The following is a 23606-nucleotide window of genomic DNA, read 5'->3' as shown; positions in this document are numbered from 1 at the left end:
TGTAGTTAAACCAGTATTTTAACAACGGTAAGAATTTTTTTCTGTTTGAAATGGACCCACAAAGATACGTTGTATTTAGTTGTAACCATGATTGTGCCTTTTACAACTTTTGGTACAATAAAAATACAGTTATCAAACAGAACATTTTGAAAATACAAGAAAGTAGAGAAAAGGAAAAACAAGTTGAAAGATTGTCATTCCACCTACCACAATATTTGTTAACCTTCTGCTATTTTCCTGCAAAGATTCTCTATGTATAATTAAAGGGGGACTTAAGGAAAACATCTTACATTATGCGTATTTTTTTTATCACCTTTTCCTTGTAATGTTGTCAGTATTCCATGTTTACATGCTTTTCAACACTTTTAATAACTGTAAGTCAGTGGTTCTCCAGCTTAGGTGGGTTATATCTCTCGATGTTGACTGTATTAGGAGTTAAAAATGAGAATATTTAAAGATATTTACGAGTGCATTTAAAACCAACAAAAATAAACATTATATGTTAACACAAAAAGTGTATTTTTAATAAAGATGACTGCATCTTCCAAAAACAAGCAAAACTTAGTGAACATAGAAGTTTGAATTTACATTTTTTGCAAATCAAGTCAATATCTGGCTTGCTAGAAAACAAATTCTCATATTTGCTTCTGTATTCAATCTGGTGAATTTCTTTTGTTTTGGTGGAAGTATATGAAAAGATCACTCTCAGAGATTGGTGGTAGGAAAGGGGGGAAGTAGGCTAATGACGTTTGCAGATTATTGTGGACCTTGTTCTTTGATACAACACCACAGCCCAACAAATACTGGTTTATTGAAGGTTAAATGCAATATGGAATGTCTGACAGTAGCTACATTAGAATTCATTGATCCATCTTGTACTTCAAATAGATCTTTATCCATGCATGGTTTTGTAACATCATGCATGTATCAATCACCTGGAAAAATACTGCTTCACTGCACTATGCAGGATTTCCAATCCTAAAAACCCTATCTGTTAATATCCACATATTACCAAAGATCTCATCAGAAAAGTCTTCAAGTATTGGAAAGCTGCTAAGCCCAAAGTGGCAGCTAAAAGTTTTGTGAAGTTGTAATTTTCATTTGAAAGTTCACATTTTATCATGGGCAACAAACACTGCCTGGTTTGTTCCCCCCCCCTTGTAGTAAAAGGCTCACTTTGTTCTTTTTTGAAAAACTGTCTGCCAGATACACACATCTGAATAACCACAGTTTGTTGGTCATTGCCAAGTAAAAATGATGTTCCTTGGATCAAGTGGAAGTCTTCAGCTTGCCGTTCCAGCAAAGACACGAGGTATCTGGGGCACCTGGGTGGCTCAGTCGGTTAAGCGGCTGACTTGGGCTCAGGTCATGATTTCGCGGTCCGTGAGTTCAAGCCCCGCGTCGGGCTCTGTGCTGACAGCTCGGAGCCTGGAGCCTGTTTCGGATTCTGTGTCTCCCTGCCTCTGACCCTCCCCCATTCATGCTCTGTCTCTCTCTGTCTCAAAAATAAATAAACGTTAAAAAACATTATTAAAAAAAAAAAAAGACACAAGGGATCTTCCTGGAGACTGCCACCGTGCTTTGGTATACCCAGAAGGACAGCTTGCATACTTGCCATTTTGTCGCACACCATTTTCAAAAGATGCTTATTTAAGAGTTGAAATGTAATAATGTTAATAACTTTTATTATTTCATCAAAAATGTGTTAAAGTAAAAAACAACGTTATATTTAATTTTTCTAACTGTGGGTAAGTGGGGATTAAGCATATAATGGCAACGAGTCCAGGTTGGTGGTCACCACCTTAACCTGTGCTGAGGGGTCCCCGTAGCTTTCACACCATCGGTGCAAATACCAGCCTAGCTGTTCTAGAATGACCCATAGGTGGGAACAATTATTCCACACCGGATAGCTCAGTCCCACTTGTGTTTGTAGCCAGCTGTTCGTAGAAAAGATGATCTTCTTTGATGATTGGTTGCTTCTGATAGCAGATAAATACAAGCAAAAGGGCAAGTGTAGTCATGTACGTACATTAATCCACTCGGAAGGCAAAAGTGCAGCTCTGTAAGGAAGAACTGAAGTCCCTTCTGTGCTCGCAGCTGTAGCTTTAATTCAACTAGATGCTCTATCATTGGAAAGAGGCAGTGCAGTGATTTCTTCTACTGACTTCATCCAGCGGGCGTGGAACGAGGTCAACTCTGCAGTCCTTTCTTGGTCTCTGAGCTACTGTGGGCCTTTTCGAGTCTTTGCAGTATGGTGACTCATCCCATGAGATGCTCCCCTTCCTAATTCAAAGGCCATACCAAACAATTTTTGGCCTTCAGAATCCTCATCACGTCTACATTTAAAAGTTCCATTTCCTTTTCTTTAAATTTTGAATGATTGGGCTCAAAGTGACATCATAACTGACACAATAAGGTTGTTTAAGAAATATTCCTTTCTGTAAGACAATAAGGGAAATTATAATTCTTAGGGAAAAGTTGATTTTGTCATATTTTTCTTATTTGTAGTGACATTCTTAAAAATGAACAAAAATATAATGAGCTTTCTTTATTTAGTTCTTAATAATAATTACAAAAGTCTGAAGCTATAACAGCTTTAGATAAAATTCTAAAAGTTAGAAATATTTTGCAAAACATATAAAACGATTATTGTGACACAAGATATGCAAATGTATGTTCTTCTTACTGTTTTGTTTTTTTTCCACTTTGACATAAGAAACACAGGTCTGAATAGCCAGTTATTCAGGAGTTCAAAAGAATGATCTGTTGAATGATAAGGTTACAAGATTATAGCACATGTGTGATAACTGTCTAGTAAGAGCACAGATTTACTGAAATTATGCTGAGTTAATTTCTGTAAATAGTACACATATTATAAACCTATATACTACCTTACATTCTAGGAAACCCAAGAACATACAAGCATATATCCATTAGCCATCAAAGCAATGATGTCACCATATTTTGTCTTTTTTTTTTAAATTTTATTGTTTATTTATTTTTGAGAGACAGAGAGATAGAGCATGAGCGGGTGAGGAGCAGAGAGAGAGAGGGAGACACAGAATCCGAAGCAGGCTCCAGGCTCTGAGCTGTCAGCATAGAGCCTGACGTGGGGCTCGAACTCACAGACTGCGAGATCATGACCCGAGCTGAAGTCGGATGCTTAACCCACTGAGCCACCCAGGTGCCCCGATGTCACCATATTTTGTACAGTGTCTGCAGGATTCTGTTGTATACATGTGAAAGAATACAGTATTAAAGGCAAATTACAAGTTACACTATTTGCTTTGACTTTGAGGACCCCCCTTAAAAGGGTCTTGGGGAATCTGCAGCCTCTTACATCACATTTCAAGCTGCTGCTGTATAAAATTCTATATTCTGTAAGTGTTTCAATTTCATTGACACATGGCTGTAATAAAATTCTTTGTACTTGGGTTTTCTCTCCCCTCTGTTAGTTGTTCCTTTCAAACAGTAGATTGGCAGAAATAAAAGCATTAAGACAAATTCAGAATGTGGGACATCCAATAAGACAGTTGTCCAATCTCTTCCAAAAGTTAATGCAATGGGGGAAGGTGGGAGAGGGGTGTTGTAGAACGAGAGACTAGAGGTAAAGGTACAGAACAGCCAAGAGAAATTGATGTGCAGAATTTTACTGGATCCTGGTTTAAGAAGAAAAAAAAATAGTAAAGACATTTTTGAACATAAGTAATGTTTTAATATGAAACAGATACTAGATGTTATTACAGAAGTGATGTTCATTTTCTTATGTATGATAATGGTACTATAGTTAGTTAGACACACGTTCTCATTTTTCGGATATGTATGCTGCAGGTGAGGGACTGGGGTGAAGTTTCATGGTATCTGCAACTATGAAATGTTTCCTTGAAAATGATCTATGAGCCTATTTATAGACACAAAGAAAAATGGGTGAACTGAAGGTACATAAAGATAGCACAAGTGTTAAGAGTGGCAAATCTAGGTGGTGGGGATACAGGTGATTCTTGAACTATTCTTTCAGTCTTTCAATTTGTTTAACTTTTTTCATGATAAAAAGGTAGTTAATAAATCAAATATTATTAATATTATTCATATCCATATCACTATCAAAAAGACTATAGAACTGTTTTGAAAGTTGCATGAGGCATTTTCTAATAATGCGACTGTAAACCATACCAGCCAGCGGATAAGTGATGAGCTCCACGTAATTTAGAGGGGGATTTTCCAACTTCTGTCACTTATGTTGGGTGGTGCCACCTCAGGCCAACTCTCAAGGGCACACTTGTCAAATCCGTAAAAAGGGTGACAATAACAATGGTGATTTCAGAAGGTGGTTGTAAAACAAAACTTTATGTTCTCTATAAAATGCTTACCCCAGTGCCTGGCCAATAGGAGAGACTCAAATCTCGTCTTGTATTATTGTCTTTGCAAATTGCAAATTCCAAGTCCTTACTTGATTCCATTAGAAAAACCAATGGCAGAGCTTTACAGGCATTAAATCAAATCTATTACATTACATTCAAACACATTCTGTAACTTCAGGCCTATTGTAAGTCCTTAGGGGAATCAACAGTCTTAATAGATGTGTAAGAATTACTTGTAATTAGCATGAAGATTGTTATAATAAATTATTTTTCACTTAAAATATTCTTCTCTAGGGGCGCCTGGGTGGCGCAGTCGGTTAAGCGTCCGACTTCAGCCAGGTCACGATCTCGTGGTCTGTGAGTTCGAGCCCCGCGTCAGGCTCTGGGCTGATGGCTCGGAGCCTGGAGCCTGTTTCCGATTCTGTGTCTCCCTCTCTCTCTGCCCCTCCCCCGTTCATGCTCTGTCTCTCTCTGTCCCAAAAATAAATAAACGTTGAAAAGAAAAAAAAAATTAAAATATTCTTCTCTACTGTTGAAACATTTTCTGGAAGTTTGTCCTTATAATTATTTTGCCTTCAGTTTTCTAAATCATAAACAACTTCATCTTGAATTATATGTGCAAATTAGTAGAGTCTACATGAATGTCTTTTGATGTTGGGGGGAAATTTAACCAACATATTTCATGGGTAGAATTCCAAATTATGAATATCCTCAATTGTTTTGTTCTTGGTGTTGAAGCTCTTGGTGAACCAATAATTCTTAGAAAGGAAATTAATCCTATGAGAGGCGATGCCTGGGTGGCTCACTTGGTTAAACATATGACTCTTGATTTCAGCTCAGGTCATGATCTCATGATTCGTGGGTTCGAGCCTCATGTTGGGCTCCTCGCTGTTAGCACACGTGCTCTCTCTCTCTTACTCTGTCTCAAAATAAATAAATTTAAAAATACATTGTTTGTAATGATAAAGGTCTTAGGATTTTAAAGATAGCTACAGAAGTATATTCAAAGCAATTTATTAAAGTGAAGCCATTTGGTTTTTTGTCAGTTGCTCTCCATTTGGTTAAATTTAGAAGTTCCCCAGTTGTTACCATTTTTTCACAATGTTTCTTCTTAAAAATCAGCCTTAATCTTTGTTGGTAACAAATGCCACTGAATGCTTTGAGACATTTAAAATTGTCAAAGATTAGGATAAGCATACAACAGAATATTATTCAGACGAGAAAGAAGGAAGTTCACATTTGTAACATGGCTGGACCTTGAAGGCCTTATGCTAAGTGAAACAAGGCCAGACTGAAAAAGACAAATACTGTATGCTATCACGTGTATGTGGAATCGAAGTAAAAAGTCAAGGTCATAGAAACATTGGGTCTTAACGTGGGTGCGGGGGGGCTGGAGGGTGGCGGAGACAGGAAGATGCTGGTTAAAATGATACAAACTTTCAGGTACAGCTTAGGATGAATAAGGTCTATATCTAACATATCACATGGTGATGATGAGGGGTAACACCGTGAAATGTGCTAATGGAGTAAAATTGCAAATATTTTCCACCAAAAAAAAAAAAGATAAATACGTGCGGTAACACATGTGTTAATTACCTAGATGGGATGAGCCCTTTCACGATGTGTGCATGTATCAGGATGTACACTTTAAATATCTCATTCTATTTGTCATTTATACCTCAGAGCTGAAAAAAAAGCACAGTTGTAAAAGGTATTTAAAGTGCCCTTCCTACAATTTAATGTTTATGTTTTTGCTTAATGTATTATGTCATCAAGCACATACTAATTTTTTTTTTCTTGTGGACAAGAACTCTCCAGAACGTGGAATTATTATGGTATGGATTGGCACGGACATAGCATAGTTCAGATAAAGTGGAACATAGAAGAGACTTCAGGCTTGTCTAAGGAAGGGAGCCAATTATAATATGAGGAAAACTCGATTGTAGTTTGTGGTTCATACCAATACCCACTGGGATAGAAGCATTCTGATCACCCGTCCATCTTAGGAGATGCTGAGAGATAGCTCATTAAAAGAACAAGGAAGGGGTAGATTTTTCCACCTGCATCACTCATGGAAATAGTTTCCTCTGCCTTCCTCTGTTTCTGTGAGAAGTTCCATCCAGCTGCTGAAATAGACTGCCTTCTGGAAATTAAAACCCACACGGCTAAGACCATAGCAGTAAATCTGGTGGAACAGATGGGCCTGGGTGAATCGTTCTACCTCTGAATAAAGACCTTGGGATTTTGTCAGTAGGCTTTACACTAAGTAATAGGAATCAGAGGGACACATGAACGGTATGCTCTGATTTCTTTCATTGTATTGTTCTAATCAAGCCTGAATTATTTGCTAAGTCAAATATCAGATACACAAATGTAGATGCACTCATTATAGCCTTCTATTTAAGCATTGAAGTATGATTATATGAGACTTCAGTTCTGTATCCCAGTTAGGCTTTCCAGTGGAGTTTCAAGGATGACATTTTGATGGGTGTGTTTATTTCTTTTGAAGTCATTACTATTTCACATGTAAAAGAACTTCTGTTGGTCTGTGCATTTAGCATCGCTCCGTATTTTCCTTTGCTGGTCATTGGGTGGAAAAATTAGAGAAGGAGGAGGTAAGGGAAACTAATATTTTCCTGGCCTACTGAGTCTGGCTTTTTTTCTCCACGTCTGATCTGCTCCTTATCATTGTCCCAGGATGCCTTCACACATCCCTGCTTTCATAACTTTGCTCCACACGCGCTAACGTGTCGTTGTTTGTAAATGATGGAAAATACAGGAGTTGAATAAGACAGATAAGCTGTTCTTATTTTTGTGGAATTTTAATTCTCGCAGGGATAATACCCCAGAACAAATCCCTGATTAAATATCTAATGACTGCTAGAGCAGGGGATAAAGGAGCTCTCAGGGGGAGAACCTGACCTGGCTGGAGGGGGTTGGGGAGAAAGCAAGCTTCCAAGGTTGTTGAATGAATGCTTGCAGGTGTGAGTGTATCATCATTCAAGCTGTGTCCTAAAGAATGAGTAGAGGTGTCCTGTAGAAGGGAGTGTGCGTGAGTGTGTGCGTGCGTGCGTGCGTGTACGTACAGAGGGACCTAGAGAGGAATCTGGTGAGAGAAGACTGGTAAAGAAGAAACTGTTTTTTCCCCCGTTATAGCCGAGGCATCTATAATTATAAGTGGGCTTTAACCTCGGTTCTGGCCCACTTCTGTGTTCTCCCTGGTACAACACGCCTTTTCCCTGTCGGTCATCAAGTCACGCTCGCGTCCGTGCTTTCGTCTTCATCCGCAGGTTCTTGGTCGTGAAACGTTTGCTGTTGCACGTTGCTGTTTGGTTGGTGGAAGGAAGTTGCTTCAGCATCTTCTCTGTTTGCTTTTGCAGTGTCCCAACGTTCCAGAGCCTTCCTGAAGAGATCCTCAGTAAGCTTGCCGATGTCCTTGAAGAGGTAATTGTTTTTAAGCCCTTGAACTTTGTGGGTTGGGACATAGCCCAGCACAGCAGCGTGATGACGGGTCACCCACGGCAGAGAGACCCTGAAAGAGCTTTCAGCCCTGGGGTGAGCAGTGTACGTGGCTTTGAATAAAAGCCAGCTCAGTACACCTGTCATTTATACGCAGTTAGAAAGGTGCAAATCGACTTAGCGACTGAGGGGGGAAAACCCCATTGTGGCAAATAGGATGTTTCCTTTGACTTCCAAGAATGGGAGATGGCGAATTTCTCTCTTCTTTCAGTCCGTGTAAAGCAAGATTTCAGTAACTACCCCTCAGAAGCTTCAGATGAGCAAATTTACAACAGGTATATGTTTCATTAGCATACGAGTATGTATGCACCAATGCAAAAATGTCGCTAATATTCGTATTCCCTGAAGCTGTGAAGACCAGGGAATGGTACAACAGGGCCCACTAGGTTTGCAGCATCCTGACTGGCCAGGGCAGGATAGGGTCTCTGCAGAGACAGCGAAGGAGGGGTACCGGAGCGCCCATGCAGGAGCGCAGGGTGATGGGGGTGGGAGGAGCTGGGGGACACCTGCTCTGGTATCTTCTGCTTCCCCAGGGATCCCGAAAGCGGGGTCACCGGCTGAGGATGAAGAACGGGCAGACGTATGGGAGGTTCGGGGACAGAGGAGGAGGCAGGACAGACGTGGAGGCGTGGACGAGCTAGGAAAACACAGCGTGACCGCCAGGTGCCCTGCCACCCCACTTGACGTTAGCCGTCCCAAATCTAAATTAAACAGGCGAGGAAGAGTTGATCGAAGACTTGTGATAGGGGGCACAGATCAGGCTCAACCCTGCTGGAACAAGAGGTGGCAGATTTTTAAGTACTGGGCTGAGCTAGTGGAGACTAAGGGAGGGGGAGGGAAAAGTCCTCCTGGGGTAGGAGGCCGGCCAGTGTGATGAGGTCCTTGGAGTCGGCCCATCGTCCCTTCCAGAAGCCGGGCTCCCGCCCTCCCACAGACACGCGGGTGGGTACTTGGCCAAGAACAAGGAGGGGTGAGGAGAGAATATGGAGCTGAGGTGCAGGTACAGAAAGGACGGTGGCTCTGGCCCTGGGATGTGGCCGGCGCGAGGATGGGAGGTGTGTGCGGAGGAGCGGGGCCAGCTGGAGATGGTGGCATCGGGGGGTGTGAGTCTCAGGAGCGCCGAGCAATTGTCAGAGTTGTGCGCGAGCAGGGATGACTTGGAAAGATGCCGAAGATGGTTTCCTCTCCGGGCCCCCCTCCACCCCCGCCCATCCCGGCCCTTCAAGGATCCGTAGGAGCCCAGAGGTTCCTCTACACGAATTCTAGCTCCAGGCCTATGGGAAAGAGCCCGCCTACGATGCGCCGGTCTCCCTCACCTCCTGTGAAGGAAAGCAGAAGTCACGTTGGGTAACCAGGTTCAAGTGGACGGAATTCACGAGAAAAAAACAGGCGTTGCGCTTCTCCCTGAACGCCCTGACCCCTGTGCCTGTAGCCTCTTGGGATGCAAAACCGCTCTCCCTGGCCCGTTTGGTTTTTCCTTTCCTCGCTGAATACACGCTGAAGAGCTTTCTGATGCCCTTTTCTCTTTTTCACCAAAGCAAACTAAAAGTACAGACTTGACTAGTCCCAATCAAGCCCTTCAAAAAAATCCTTTAATCACGTTCTTTCTTGGCCACAGCTGTGGGAGGATTTGTATGCTCTGCAAGACCCTGGCGAGAGCTCTGTAACCATTCTGACCGAAGAAAGATTTTCGCCTTTTAGGTCAGATTTCCTAATCGGCAGGTGCCTTAATGGACGTTTGGATGGTGTGAGCCACAGTGCATCCTACAGGGATGCTGCGGGGGAAGGGACACGCGTGTCTAGGTATTTGTTTTGAGGACACGAAAGTGAAGTAAACAGACAAAATGCAAAGTAGACCTATGAATAGACCACGCGGTGCGCGGAAGTATTCGACTCAAGTTGCATAAACAAGTATAGTGAGACATTAGATGCAATTAGGGATCAGATAGAGTGAGCAAATTGGGAAGAACAAAAGCAACGGTAATGTCACATCACGTTAATGGGAATGTGCTTGCATAGTAATGGAGCTGTCTTTCTTTCTGCAAGTGTCCGCAAGATGAAAGAAGGCCAGATCCTCCTGAAAGGACAGCGGTATTATTGTAGCGTTCAACAAAGAAGTGGCAGCCTTGTTTGTTGGGCAGATATTTGGGGAGCACCTGCCCCGTGCCAGGAATTGCTGCGGCTCTGGGGATCCGGGGCTGTGCTCCGGCAACGTTAAGTTCCAGCGGAGGCGACAGACGAGGCGAACGGTGCTGGGGATGAGGCCGCTCGGTATGGGGTTGCCGTAGGGGGACCTCCCTGGGGAGGTGAGGTTCGTGCTGACGTCCAAATGCAGATAGGAGATGCCCTGCGTGCCGGGCAGAGCTGGGAGCAGACACAGTTCCTAAAGCAGGAGGAAGCTTCTTCCCCTTGAGGAACAGAAGGAAGGTTTATAGCAGGCTGACATGGGGCTGGAGGAAATCAGGCAAGGCCTGTTGACAGTGGCTTTGCGGGCACGATGAGAACTTTGGTTTTTATTCTGAGCACGATGGGGAGACGTGGAGGGTTGGAAGCCGTGAAGGGGCACGTCCTGAGTTGTGTTTTAATCACCTCTGGCTGGCTGGTGGCTGAAGGGGGGTTGGAGTGGATCAGACTGCCGTCAGCCCAGTGAGGCTGGGCGTCCCTGTGCGCGCGTACTTTCTGGCTCTTACTCCTTCTAGTCGCTGTGAAACAATACTTCCAGTGTAAGGGGACAAAAAGAGTTCAAGAACGGGGACAGGGGACACAGGGGCAGAGAGAGAGATAAATGTGTCACAGATGGAAAGAGGAATGAAGTGGTTCAGGAGGGTCCGTGTGACTAAAGGACACGCAGGGGACACTTGGAGCATCCTCTCCTACAGGTGTAAAAGAAGCCTCTGTCGGAGCCATTTCTGCCACTGCCCCCCAGCTCCCCCGCCCCTCAGTAATTTCTAGTGCGGACATAGCCGCTCTTGTGTTCGTCCCTGTGAGATTCTATAACAGGAACTAGTACCCTTACTCTTTTTTTTTTTTAGTTCATTTATTTTGAGAGAGAGAGAGAGAGCTCAAGTGGGGGAGCCACAGAGAGAGAAGGAGAGAGAGAATCCCAAGCAGGCTCCATGATGTCAGCACAGAACCCAACGCAGGGGGGGTTCTCACGAACCGAGAGATCATGACATGAGCCGAAATCAAGAGTCAGATGCTTAACCTACTGAGATGCCCATGCGCCCCCTAATACTCTTTTTCTAGGTATGGCAATTTAGTGACCCTTGCTTTTTTGTCTTTATATCATAGAGTAGAAAGATTTCCTTTGCATATTGAATCTCCCTTGCCTCTTTAGGGACATATAAAAGTTCTCTCTAGTTCCTCTCAGGAGGTGCGTGTAGGCGTAAATTGTTGTCAGAAGACCTATCCGATGAAGCACACTGATCCCAACCTTTTCCCAGGCTGGGTTCTGCAAAGACATGTTGAAATAATCTGTGTGACTTTCTCATTGTTCAGCTTCATTATCAGTGTGGTATGCTTTTCCACGTCTGACTCCAACCAAGTCTTTCTACATATCAGAGAAGATTTCAGGTGCTCCCAGTTTGGTTTGCTAGAGAAGCCATTTTATTGTTGGTAAAATACATCAGAAGAGGCGTTTTAGGTGCCTGTAGTGAATACCAACCTCAAACGTCAGAAACTGATTTCATTGACCTCCATCCCATCCCTTTTATCAAAGCAAAAAGTGCCTATTTGAATTAATTAGTCAAGTGTTATGGTCTATTCTGAGACTCTAGAAAACACCCAGGGGTAAAGGAAGAGAAGTGTGAAATTATAAGATAAGGTGTAATTTCTTCTTTATTACTATAACAATGAATGACACACACTTCCTTTTTCCTTCACATACACATGATTAGTCTTTGTGATGAATTACATTTTTCAAATGGATGGGGCAATTCCTAGCTAATCCCCAACTGAGAAATAGTTCGCTTCAATGCTTACCTATCCAAGCACAGTGGGCAATAAACCCATATCTGACGTTCGTTCAAATATCAGGACTGTGGTGACATCTTTAAGGATATTGGCACACAAAAACATTTTCTGATAGAGAAGACGAGTAAGAATTAACCTGAAAGCCTATTGCAAAGCGTGTTCAAAAATTTGAGGAAGAGTTATGTTTTTGCCCTCACGGGCAAAACAGTTGAGAACTCAGGGAAAATTACTTCATGGAAAATGCCAGATTGAAGACCAAATTAAGCCAACAAATTCACTTTTCACCGCTTGGCATAGCATATTTTCCCTTTATGTGAATAGAAGTGGGGCATGGGTGCTATATTTAAATCCCTTGATTTTTAAATGGAAAATAAAGCATATCAAAACCACTTCTTTGCATTTATTGGAATCTGTTTCATGTCCAATTTGCTCATTAAAACATTGGATTTGTTCATCTTAGAATTAAAAATCCTCTTTGCTACATCAGCTTTGTAAAGCTCTTCACCTCTGGGTCAGCAACCTCACACGATTGCATCTTGGACACGCTTGAACCTGAATAATGCTCGTTCTGCTCTGTGTCCCTAGATGGTCCATTGGTTTTTTTTATTTTGTTTTGTTGTTGGTGTTTATACCATCGTGGTCCTGACAAACTCTTAAGATAAATAATATTCCTCGGACTTCTTGAATTAGGGAAAAGATGAGAAAGTAAAAATGGGGGAAAAAAGGCAAGGAGAAAATGTTTTTCAGATCCCCCATTACTTGATAATGTAGTAGGAGGCAAATACCAGATTATACCATCCAGAGAATATCGCTGGAGAAGGAGACGAATGTACCAGATGCACTCCTTCTCGCTTCAAGGTCCAGCAGGTGTGAGTAAGTATGTCACTGTTCCTCGGTGGTACCCTGTCACGTCGAGGTCTTCCCAAATCCCTCTGCATTCTCTACAGTTGTTAGTAATGCAGGGGAAAGTTCTACATTTGATTGAGTTATTGGAACGTTCTGTAAAGCTCTCTTTTTTCAACTCTAAACAGGCCTGGAGTCTTCAGGAAAGAAACTGATGGAGCAGACAGGAACATTATTAGTTCTTTTGGAATCTGTTGTTTGGATTAAACTTTTTCTTCCCTTCCTTTAGGCCTGGCTCTTGCTATTCAAAGCCAAGCTGGAGGGAATTCAAAGACCTGTTCTTTCGCAATTGCTTTGGGATAAAGGGCTCTGAATATGAAGATTAGACTGTTTGGTTCTTTCTGGTTTCTTTTGGGTCATCCTTTCTATGAGGCAAATAACTGCTTTTGAAGGGGGATGGTGTGGGAAGTGTGTGTGCTTGGTGGCAGGCCATAGAGATGAGAAAGTAAAGACAAAACTCTGTTTAATATTAACTTCATGTTTTATTGTTTTTTAAAGCTTATTTATTTCGAGGCAACGGGCAGAGAGAGAGAGAATCCCAAGCAGGCTCTGCTCTCAGCCCAGAGCCCGATGTGGGGCTCAATTCCACAATGGTGAGATTATGACCTGAGTCAAATCAAGAATTAGATGCTTGGGACGCCTGGGTGGCGCAGTCGGTTAAGCGTCCGACTTCAGCCAGGTCACGATCTCGCGGTCTGTGAGTTCGAGCCCCGCGTCAGGCTCTGGGCTGATGGCTCAGAGCCTGGACCCTGTTTCCGATTCTGTGTCTCCCTCTCTCTCTGCCCCTCCCCCATTCATGCTCTGTCTCTCTCTGTCCCAAAAATAAATAAACGTTGAAAAAAAAAATTAAAAAAAAAAAAAAAAGAATTAGATGCTTAACTGACTGACCCACCCAGGCGCCCCTACATCTTATTCTATTATAGAAGTATTTATGGAATGGGAGAACATATTCGCAAATCACATGTGATAAGAGACTTGTGTTATTCAGTGTTCTCTAGAGAAGCAGAACCAATGGGATGAATATATATACAAAGATTTGTTTTAAGGGATTCGCTCATGTGATCACGGAGTCTGCCAAGTTCAAATTCTACAGAATGGGCTCGCAGGCTGGAGACGAGAAGTTCAAGTCCAAAGGCCATCTGCTGGCAGAATTCCTTCTTGGCAGGGAGGTCAGTCTCTGTTCTGTTAAGATGGTCAGTTGATTGGATGAGACCCACCCAATTATAAAGGGAAATCTGCTCCACTCAGTGTCTACTAATTTAAATATTAATTTTATCCACAAAAAATACCCTCAGTGAAAAATCCAAAATACTGTTTGAGCAAAGACCTGGATACTGAGGGCCAAGCCAAGTTGACAAATTCACCATCACAGGACTTGTATCTAATATATATCAAGAACACTTACAACTCAATAATAAACACATACAATTCAATTTTAGAGGTAGCACGTGACTTGAATAGACATCTCCCCAAAGAAGAGATGCACAGAAGGCCACTAAGCACATGTAAAGAGTTTCAATGTTAATAGTCACTAGGGACATGAAAATCAAAGCCATGAAGGTGTACCATTTCACACCCACTTGGATGGCTGGAATTAAAAAGACAGATGATAACAAATGTGGATGTGAAGAAATTAAAACTCTAAAATGTCACTGGTGTGGTTGTAAAATCCCATGGCTTCTTTGAAAGTCAGGCAACTCCTTGACATAGCAGACACAGGGTTACCATGTGATGCATATGTTCTGTTATTGGGTATTTTCCAAGAGAATCGAAAATAGACATCCAGGGGCACCTGAGTGGCTCGGTCGGTTAAGCATCCGACTCTTGACTTCAGCTCAGGTCATGATCTCACTGTCCTTGAGTTCAAGCCCTGTGTTATGCTCTGTGCTGACAGAGTGGAACTGGCTTGGAATCCTCTCTCCTCCTCCCTCTCTGTCTTCCCCCGCTATTTCAAAAATAAGTAAACTTTAAAAAAAAGAAAGAAAATAGATGTCCACACAAAAGATTGTAAATGAATGTCCATGGCAGTATTATTCCTAATAGCCTAGAAGTAGAAACCTAATAAATAAATCAAATGTGCTGTGCTCATACAGTGCAATATTATTCGGCTATAAAATGCCATACATCGAATGAGTCTGTTGAAACGAAATGCCCAGAATAGGCAGGTCTGTAGAGCTAGAACCCAGGAGGTTGAGGGGCGTGGGGAGTGATTAATGAGCATGGGTGTCTTTTCAGGGTGATGAAAATATTTTGAAATTAGATCTTGGTGATAGTTGCACGAGTATCTATACTGAAAACCGCGGAATTGTGGACTTTAAACGGTTGAATTTTATAATCTGTGAATTCTATCTTAAAGCTTTCAGAGAAATGTAAAAGAAGAAAGAATGGAAGGATAGGACGGTAAAGAGGTGGTGGAATATGAGCAATATTGTGGGAGATGATGTAAGGAAACAATTGAAGGAACTTAGAAATTTGTCCTGGAGAAGACTTTGGGGTTGAGAGTATTGGATTGTTTTCTAAGTAGACTATATTGTCTGTGTTGGGGATGGGATGCTTAGTCTCTAAAAACGGTGAGACTTTAGCAACCTAGTTAACCCATTATTCATCAATGTCTCATTTACGAATGGGGATAGCATCCATTTCTGCCTCTCGTAGCATTGCCGTGGTCTTACGCTGGACGATGAATGTAAAATCATTAAATGTAAACACGCCATCTTGGATGCTGGTCAGCAGTGCTTATCAACGAATCCACCTATCGCACGCGTAGAAAACACATGTCTTGCACACATAGCAGGCACACGCACGAGACTGTTTATGGCTGTCGGGTGTGTGGGCTGTCCCGAGTCCTACTCGTGTCTCCATCTGGAAGGCTGAGAAGGCATCGGTGGTGTCTGGGGTCACCTGCGGTTGTTACAACCCCAGGTGAGTGTGGCAGGCGGCTGCTGTCGGCCTCCCGTGGTTAGAAGCAGGGATGATACAAAGCATCCTCCGTTGCACAGGACAGCGCTTCAACAAGTATCCAGCCCCGAATGTCAGTAGTACAGACACGGAAATTCTGCTGCAAACCACAGCTATGATGCTCTTGGGAAAGTCTGCTAAATGTGTGAAGGAAATAAAATCGGGTGATACGGTAGAGAGTACCAGGGGTGGACGGTTTGGAGAGTTATCTCGGAAGAGGTGGCCTTCGGGTTGACAGGCGTGCACATGGCGTGGATGGCAAAATACAGTACAAAATGTGAAGGATTCGCGGACAGAATACATATTTGGAAGGCTGCAGTGCATGAAGACATTTGGTCGGGATGTCGTGGACACTTACGCGTTGATTGGATGCCGGACGATATCGCGTGTGCAACTTTGGTCTAATGGCGTTTCTGTATAATGACATTCTCAGCGAGCTTTCTGTGAGCTAACACAAACAGCAGACATCCTGTCTACTTAATGATGCGAACGCAGGGCTAGCCTGGGTCTTCTGTTAAATACCAGCCCAGGTAAATCCTATTCAGTCATTCCCAACTTCTAGCCGGGGAACCGGGGCTCGGGCAACACAGCTAGGTAAACGAGGAGGAATTTTAACCCACTCTGGCACTACAATCAGCATCTTTCACCAATGTACTGCATTAGATTTTGAAAATTTGTGGATTAAATGAATAAGAAAACCCTCACCCCCACTCTTTCTTATAAATAGGAGATGCTTTCTTCTAAAAATGTTTTCTTATATTTTTTTTTTTCTGGGCGAAATTAGTTTTCTCCCAGTCCGCATGTAATTTGCGATGACAGGAATCTATTTTCTGCTAGCCCCAAACTCTGAAGGCATTTCTAGTCATTTTCTCACCAGAATATGTATGCTTTCCTGCTCCATGCTGCTTGTAATTCATTAAAATGTATGTTCTCTGCAAATAGGAAACCAATCGGTAATAAATCAGCTTTCTAGAAAACATTCAGAGAAAGTGCTTGAAATGGTTGCTGCATAAGAATATACAGACCTGCTTGGTACTGGTGATTTGCTGCCTTTTATGGGGCTTGTAAACAAACGGTGAATTTCTGTGAGACTATAAATTAGTGGCTTCCCTTTAGCATGAGGATGACATTCCATTTACAAAATGCCATTTGATAGTATTGGCGTCGATCATAATGAGCCCTGGATTCTTTTTACAGAGCGTAGTGATAAACACCGGGTCTGAATTAGACCAACCACTCTGATTATAAGAGACTAGGAGCCAAGATCTTCAATTTCTGTTCTTCCTCCCTCCCTCCCTCCCTCCCTCACTCTCTGTTTCTCTTTCTCTCTCCCTCTCTCTCTCTCTCTCTCTTGCCCTCTTCCCTTCCTTCCTTCCTTCATCTGAGATGTGTTCATAGCTGCCAAAAAAACCTAGTTCAGGGACTTATACACAGTCGGCGTCCAAGACCTAAATCGATGAAGGACAAGAAGCCCACTTGTGCTTACAACATGCTAGTAAAAAGCAAAAGATAAGAGAGAAAAACAGTTGGACTTTCCGTTTTCGTCACCAAACACAGAGCTCATCTGTGATGGAGTCATCAGTCAGCTTGGAGAGGATGGTGGAGTGGCCCTTCGGTCCCAGGTCTCCCCAGACCTTGGGCTACCTGAGCCCTAGGAACCCGGAGGAAGGCAGCGCACCATCCCCTGCAGAGAAGGAATCGAGCCATTTGGAGGCCAGTGCCTGCGGGGCTGTTTCCTGGTAGATAAGCCTCTGAACCCGGGCAGGCAGTGTGTCTGAGGCGTGAACGTTTATCAGTTGCCAGTCAGTAGGAACGAGGAGGAGGAGGAGACCGTGGCCAGCCAGAGCTTCAGGGGAGCGAGGACCCTTCTCTGAGTCTTAGACCCCATGTGTTCCCTTTCTTGTTACGGGATGCCATCAGTGAGCGTCTCTTAGCTCTTAGGTAGGACCTACCCTTCTTTTTTTATTACACCTAAAAATTATTTTAATAAAGGTAACGTGGTTCGTCTTCTAAATAGAGCTGCAGTGCACCATCACTGTGCGATTCTCTGCTTTGTATGATGCTGGGCAGGTCACTTTACGCTTCCAAGAATCGTTCATCCCCGTGGGCCTGAGAGCAGTGGGCTATTCCAGTTACCTGACTCTGCTTTCTCCTCTGGTTTGTGGTTCCCTTGCTCTCTTTGTCAGCATATGACTTCAAAGTCACATGCTTGTTCCTAGACTGATGGGAACTTGGCCATTTCCCAATTGTCCAGAAGTACCTTAAGGGTAGGATGTGTCTGGACTGCTATCCTATTTCCAGCAGAGCAAGGATTTGCACAAGAATTCTCCCCGGCACTTACTACATAACCAATATTTGTCGAATGAATAGTCTGAATAGGGTTTCAGTAAATATGTGCTACATGAGTGGGGAAACACAGCTGTTTGATTTTACATTTAGATGCTTTCAGCGCAACCAGAATGTAAACTTGTCCAGGATGTGGGACACGCATTGTGCAAGGCAGGAGTCCGGGAGCATTATCGGATGACACACAAGCGAAGGGGCTGGTAGAGGATTCCCGAGGACCCAAAGTCAAGGTGGAAGACAGAGGTGGAGGGAGCCGAAGGCTAGAGGGTCACGGGAAAGGAATTCCTTAATCACTCTCTCCTCCACCTTACCCACCCCTAGGAGATAAAGCACAAACCTTGGGAGGTTAGATATTCTACAGAAGAGGAAACCTCCTAAATAACGGATTCCAGCTCTCGGATAAAATGGCCCTGGGCAGAGGGCTGAGCTGGGGTCAACTTCTTTATCAACAAAGAGGTAGACATTTTATCAGAGGTGACAGGGCTGGGCGCCCACGGCCCAGAGAATGCCACTAGAGGAGACCAAAGAAGAAACCCTAAGTGGCGATAGCAGAAGTTCCTGGCCCTAGAGGAGGAGAATAGGCTTTTCCAGCAGCTCAAGAAAGGTTTCCGTGAGAAAGAAAACCCGACGGGAAACCAGACCGCAGTGATGACCCCTCTGACAGGTGCTGCACTCGGGGCAGAGCCCGGCCCTGTGCAGGGGAGCTCGCCGTCTTCACCTGCCCGGAGCCCTGCAGGACACAGCCCTCAGGTACACTCGTGGCAGCCGGCAAGGCCAAGCTCATGTTTGGACTCCCGAGCGCTTAGGACGTGGTCCTGTGCGGGCCCGCTTTTTACAGAGACCACAGAACGTGGGCAACTCCCCGGCAACCCAGGAGGTGCCTCTGGGACAGCTCGGCGCCCCCGCCCCAGGGCCACACGGTCTTTCTGTAGTCCTTGAGGAGGACTTTTTGGGGTGACGGTGGGGTTCACAGGATCTGGAGCCCACGGCCAAGAAAGAATTTCTGAAGACGTCTTTGATGCAAAAAGGTGATTTTATTAAAGCTCAGGGACAGGACCCGTGGGCAGGAAGAGCTGCCCGGGGACCAGGAGGAGAGAATGGGGGAGGTAAAGTCCAGGGGAATTTTCCAGCGAGATTTTCATATGCTAGAGAAGACACCCAGGCTCCTGGAGGCCTGGCTGTTGTCAAGCTAGGGTGGTTTTCCCTCCAGCAAAGCATTAGCGTTGAGACAACAGGGGGCTCCTGGAGAAACATTTCACCCTGCTTGCCTCAAGTGTTTGTCCGTGGGCTGCAGGGTGTAAGGAGAGTTAATGTATCTGCCATCTCCTCCTGCCTCTGTCCCCACATCAGTCCTCACCACAGCTCAGAGCGCCTTGAGCGTGTCCAGCCACCCACGTGGGACCTGGCTTTATCACAGCCCTGTGCGCCTGCCGCCCTCCACAGGGATCCCCCGGCCTGCTGGCGTCCTGGCCTTACAGGAGCAGGTAGAACACGTCCACCAACAGACAGGCTTCCCTGCTCATCCTGTCTGTACCCTGAGGGCTGCCTCCAGCCCCCAGAATCCTTCCCTTCCCCCAGCAACCTCTACTGCAACCAGCCGGAAAGTCGGGCTTTGCAGCCGCAAGCCAGCCTGGCCCTGGGCTCGCCTTCAGCTAGCACAGCCAGAACCCGGGACTGGACCGCAAGAGGCCCTCGGAGTGTATCTGCATTCTCCCCTCCAAACTCTGCCACAAGGGAGAGTCACTGTCCCCGTACCAGGCCAATAAAATCTATCTGCCCCTGAAAATCAACAAAATACGTACGCATGCATATGTATATATGTATATATATGTCTCTGTGTATGTATGTATACATACGTATATGTCTGTATCTTTATCTCCATATTATAATGCTTGGATTTCAGTCTTGGCAACAGTTTTTTTATTTAAAAAAAATTTTTAATGCTTATTTATTTTTGAGAGAGAAAGAGAGTATGAGTGGGGAAGGGGCAGAGAGATAGGGAGACACAGAATCCGAAGCAGGCTCCAGGATGTCAGCACAGAGCCCACTGCGGGGCTTGAACTCACAGACGGTGAGATCATGACCTGAGCCCAAGTCAGACACTTAACCAACTGAGCCACCCAGGTGCCACATCTTAGCAGCACCTTTTAATGCTGGTCCACAATTCACTACTATGTGACCTTGCACATTAACTTTCCTAAGTTTTAGTTTCTCCTTTTCGAAAATGTAATAAGATCTATATCATACAACTGTTTTTCATTTTTTAAAATATTTTTCCTTATTAATGGACTTTATTATTTCAAGAGGTTTTAAGTTGACAGAAAAGTTGAGCAGAAAATACTGTTCTCACACACTCCCTTCTCTCCACCCTCAATTTACCTTATTATCAATATCTTACATTTGAAACTGTTATCATAATTCTTTTTTTTATTTTAAATTCTAGTTAGTTACCATAATGTAACATTGGTTTTTAGGAGTATAATTTAGTGATTCATCCATAATATTTCTTTATTAATTTTTTTCTACTATCTGTAGTGATCTTTCCTCTTTCATTTCTGATGTTAGTAATCTGTGTCGTCTTTTTTTGTTAGCCTGACTAGAAGTTGATGGGTTTTATTTAGTTTCACGGAACAAGCTTTTGATTGCATTGATTTATTTCCGTTGATTTGCTGTTTTCTATTTTACTGATTTCTGCTCTATTATTATTTATTTTCCTTGGCTTACTTTGGATTTAATTTGTTCTTGATATTTAGGTTATTGATATTAGATCTTCTTTTCCGACATATGCATTCAGTGCTAGAAACTTCTCTCTAAGCCCTATGTTGGCTGCATTCAAGAAATTTTCACTTATTCTAAAATAGTCTTTTTCTCAAGACTTTTTCTTTGAGTCATGTATTATTTAGAAGTGTTTTGTTTAATGTGCACATTTTGGGAGTGGGGAGTTTCAGCTATCTTCCTGTTACTGATTTCTACATCAATCCCAGTCACATAGGTTGTATGAATTTTATTCTTTGGAATTTAAGGTATGTTTTATGGCTCCAACTGTGGTCCTAGTGAATGTTCAATGAGAGCTTGAGAGCAATGTATAGTTGCATGTTGGATGAGTTATTCGATACATATCGGTTGATCTTGTTGATTGATATTGCTGTTCAATCGTATTCTTACTGAATTTCTGGCTTCCGGATCTGTCAGTAATACAGAAGCACTGAAGTCTCCAATTTTAATAGATCATCTCTTTCTCCTTGCGTCTCTATGATTTTTTGACTTATGTATTTAGACATTTTGTTATTAGGCACATACACATTAAAGCATCATTATGTTTTCTTGGACAATTTGTCCTTTCATCATTATGTAATGTCCCTCTTTATCCCTGATAATTTTGAAGTCTGAATTATCTGGAATTAACATAGCTACTTTCTTTTGATTGGTGTTAACATGGTATATCGTTTTCTATCCCTTAACTTTTAATCTTTCTGTCTTTATATTTGAAGTAGAGTTCTTCTAGACAGCCTATAGTTAGATCTTAGTCTTGCTTTCTTTGTTATGTTTTGAAATTACTCTGGCAGTTTATGAAATTTTGATTGGAATATTTAGACTATTAATGTTTACAGACTATTTAAAACTACTTATGCTTCATGTATCTGAATTAGTATCTGCCATATATCTGTTTTATATTCATATATTTTCTCTTTGTCTTCTTTTTTTCTTTCTTTCCTACAATCTTTTTGTGCTCCCTGTGGTTTAAACTATACATTTCCTACAGTTTCATTTTCTCTGCTTTCTTAGCCTATAAATTATATATGTTTTAAATGTTTTTTTTTTAGTAGTTGCCTTTGAGTTTGAAATACACATCTATAACTAACCCAGGTCCTCTTCCAGGAAGCTCTGTACCACTTTACAGGTAGTATAAGGTAGGACCTTATCCCCAAGTATTCCCTCCTCTTACCCTACTGTCATTCATTTCACTTACTTGTAAGCTAAAATACCCCATACATTGTAACTATTTTTTTGTGGGGGGGGGGGCAAGGAAGTCTCTATTTCTCTTTCACTTTTAAAGGACAATTTCACCATATGCAGAATCCTAGGATGCTTATACAGGTTGTTGATTTCTTTCAACACTTTAAAATTTTTGCTCCGTTCTCCTCTTGCTTGTGGGTTTCTGAAGAGATGCTTGGTATAATCCTTATCCTTCTTCCTCCCTGGGTGATGTGTTTAGTTTTACCCTTGTCTTTGATTTCCAGCAGCTTGAATATGATTCATCCTCTTTGATTTTCTCTGAGCTTTCTGGATCTGTGGTTGTGTCTAACATTAATTTCAGAACCCTCTCAACCATTTTGATTTCAATCATTTCTTGTGTTTCTTTCTCTCGTCCGATTATACATGTGACAACTTTTGTAATTGTCATTTGTTGGATCTTCTTTTCTATACACCCATTCTTTTTTCTATTTTGATTTTGGAAGTTTCCATTTACATGTTTTCTTGTTACCCCTTTGATTCTGCCTTAGGTTTTCTATCTCTCTGCTTACATTACCCATTTTTTCTAGAATGCTCTCTACTTTTCCTTAGTGTATTATATTATTCATAGTTTCTTTAAATTCCCTGTTAATAATTCCAAAATTTCTGCCATGTTTGACTTTGGTTCTGAGTCTTACTTTGTGTCTTCAAATTGTGGTGGTTTGTTTTTTTGTTTTTTTTTTTGTTTTCGTTTGCTTGCTTTGTTTTTGTCTGCTAGCATGCCTGGTGATTTTTGTTGTTGTTGTTACTAAAAGCTGGATATGATGCAGCAGGTAAAATGAAATGAGGCAAATGGGCCTTTAGTGGGAGGCTTTATGTTGACTTGGGTGTTAGCCTGTGCTTACTGTAGTTGTGGTGTCAAAGGCTAAAACTACCTCCAGTGTCCATGTTTTTTTTTTTTTTTCCAATCTGTTTTCTTTGAGTTGCCCTGGAAACTCTTCCTTAATTGATTCTGAGACTTGGAGTCTTATAGCTGTGAACCCCTGGATTCTCTAGAGAAGATAAAAAGAGATTCTAATAAGATCTAATAAGAGATTCGTATTTATATATTTATATTTACAACCTGCTGTCTGTAAGCTGGAGATCCAGGGAACCCAGTGGTGTAATTCAGTCCAAATCTGAAGATGCGAGACCAGAGGAGCTGACAGCGTGGATTCCAGTCTGGGTCTGAAGGCCAAGTGCAGGAGGTTGATGTCCCAGCTTAAGCAGTATGGCAAGAAGGGTCAGATTCTTCTTTCCTCCACCCTTTTGTTCTATTCAGGCTCTCAACCAAGTGCATGATGCTCTCGCCCACATTTGGAAGGACAGACTGCCTTCATTGAGTCCACAGATTAAAATGTTCATTTATCCAGAAACCCTCTCACATATGCACAGATGTAATATTAAGTCAAATACCAGACACCCTATGATCGAGTCAAGTGGACATTAATCACCACAGATGGTAACCTGTAGCGTGGAAGGGATTTGTTCCATAGCCCTATCATGAGGTCTCAGTCTTTTTTTCTTTTATTAAAAATTTTTGTTAATGTTTAT

The 23606-nt window shown here is 42.6% G+C and overlaps 1 protein-coding gene across 1 annotated transcript in view; it reads left to right on the top strand.

The window, feature by feature from the left end:
• Nucleotides 1-23606, top strand: part of PRKG1 (protein kinase cGMP-dependent 1) — a 1154193-nt gene that overhangs the window by 788462 nt on the left and 342125 nt on the right. The window contains exon 5 of the mRNA XM_047088578.1: nucleotides 7742-7805. Coding sequence (XP_046944534.1) covers nucleotides 7742-7805 — 64 coding nt within the window. The remainder of the gene's footprint in view (nucleotides 1-7741; nucleotides 7806-23606) is intronic.

Source organism: Lynx rufus, unplaced genomic scaffold, assembly GCF_022079265.1.
Source record: "Lynx rufus isolate CCGP_SWC_20201006 ecotype Redwood Valley unplaced genomic scaffold, mLynRuf1.p SCAF_25, whole genome shotgun sequence".
Classification (NCBI taxonomy): domain Eukaryota; kingdom Metazoa; phylum Chordata; class Mammalia; order Carnivora; family Felidae; genus Lynx; species Lynx rufus.
This window is presented reverse-complemented; position numbering and strand designations above follow the sequence as displayed.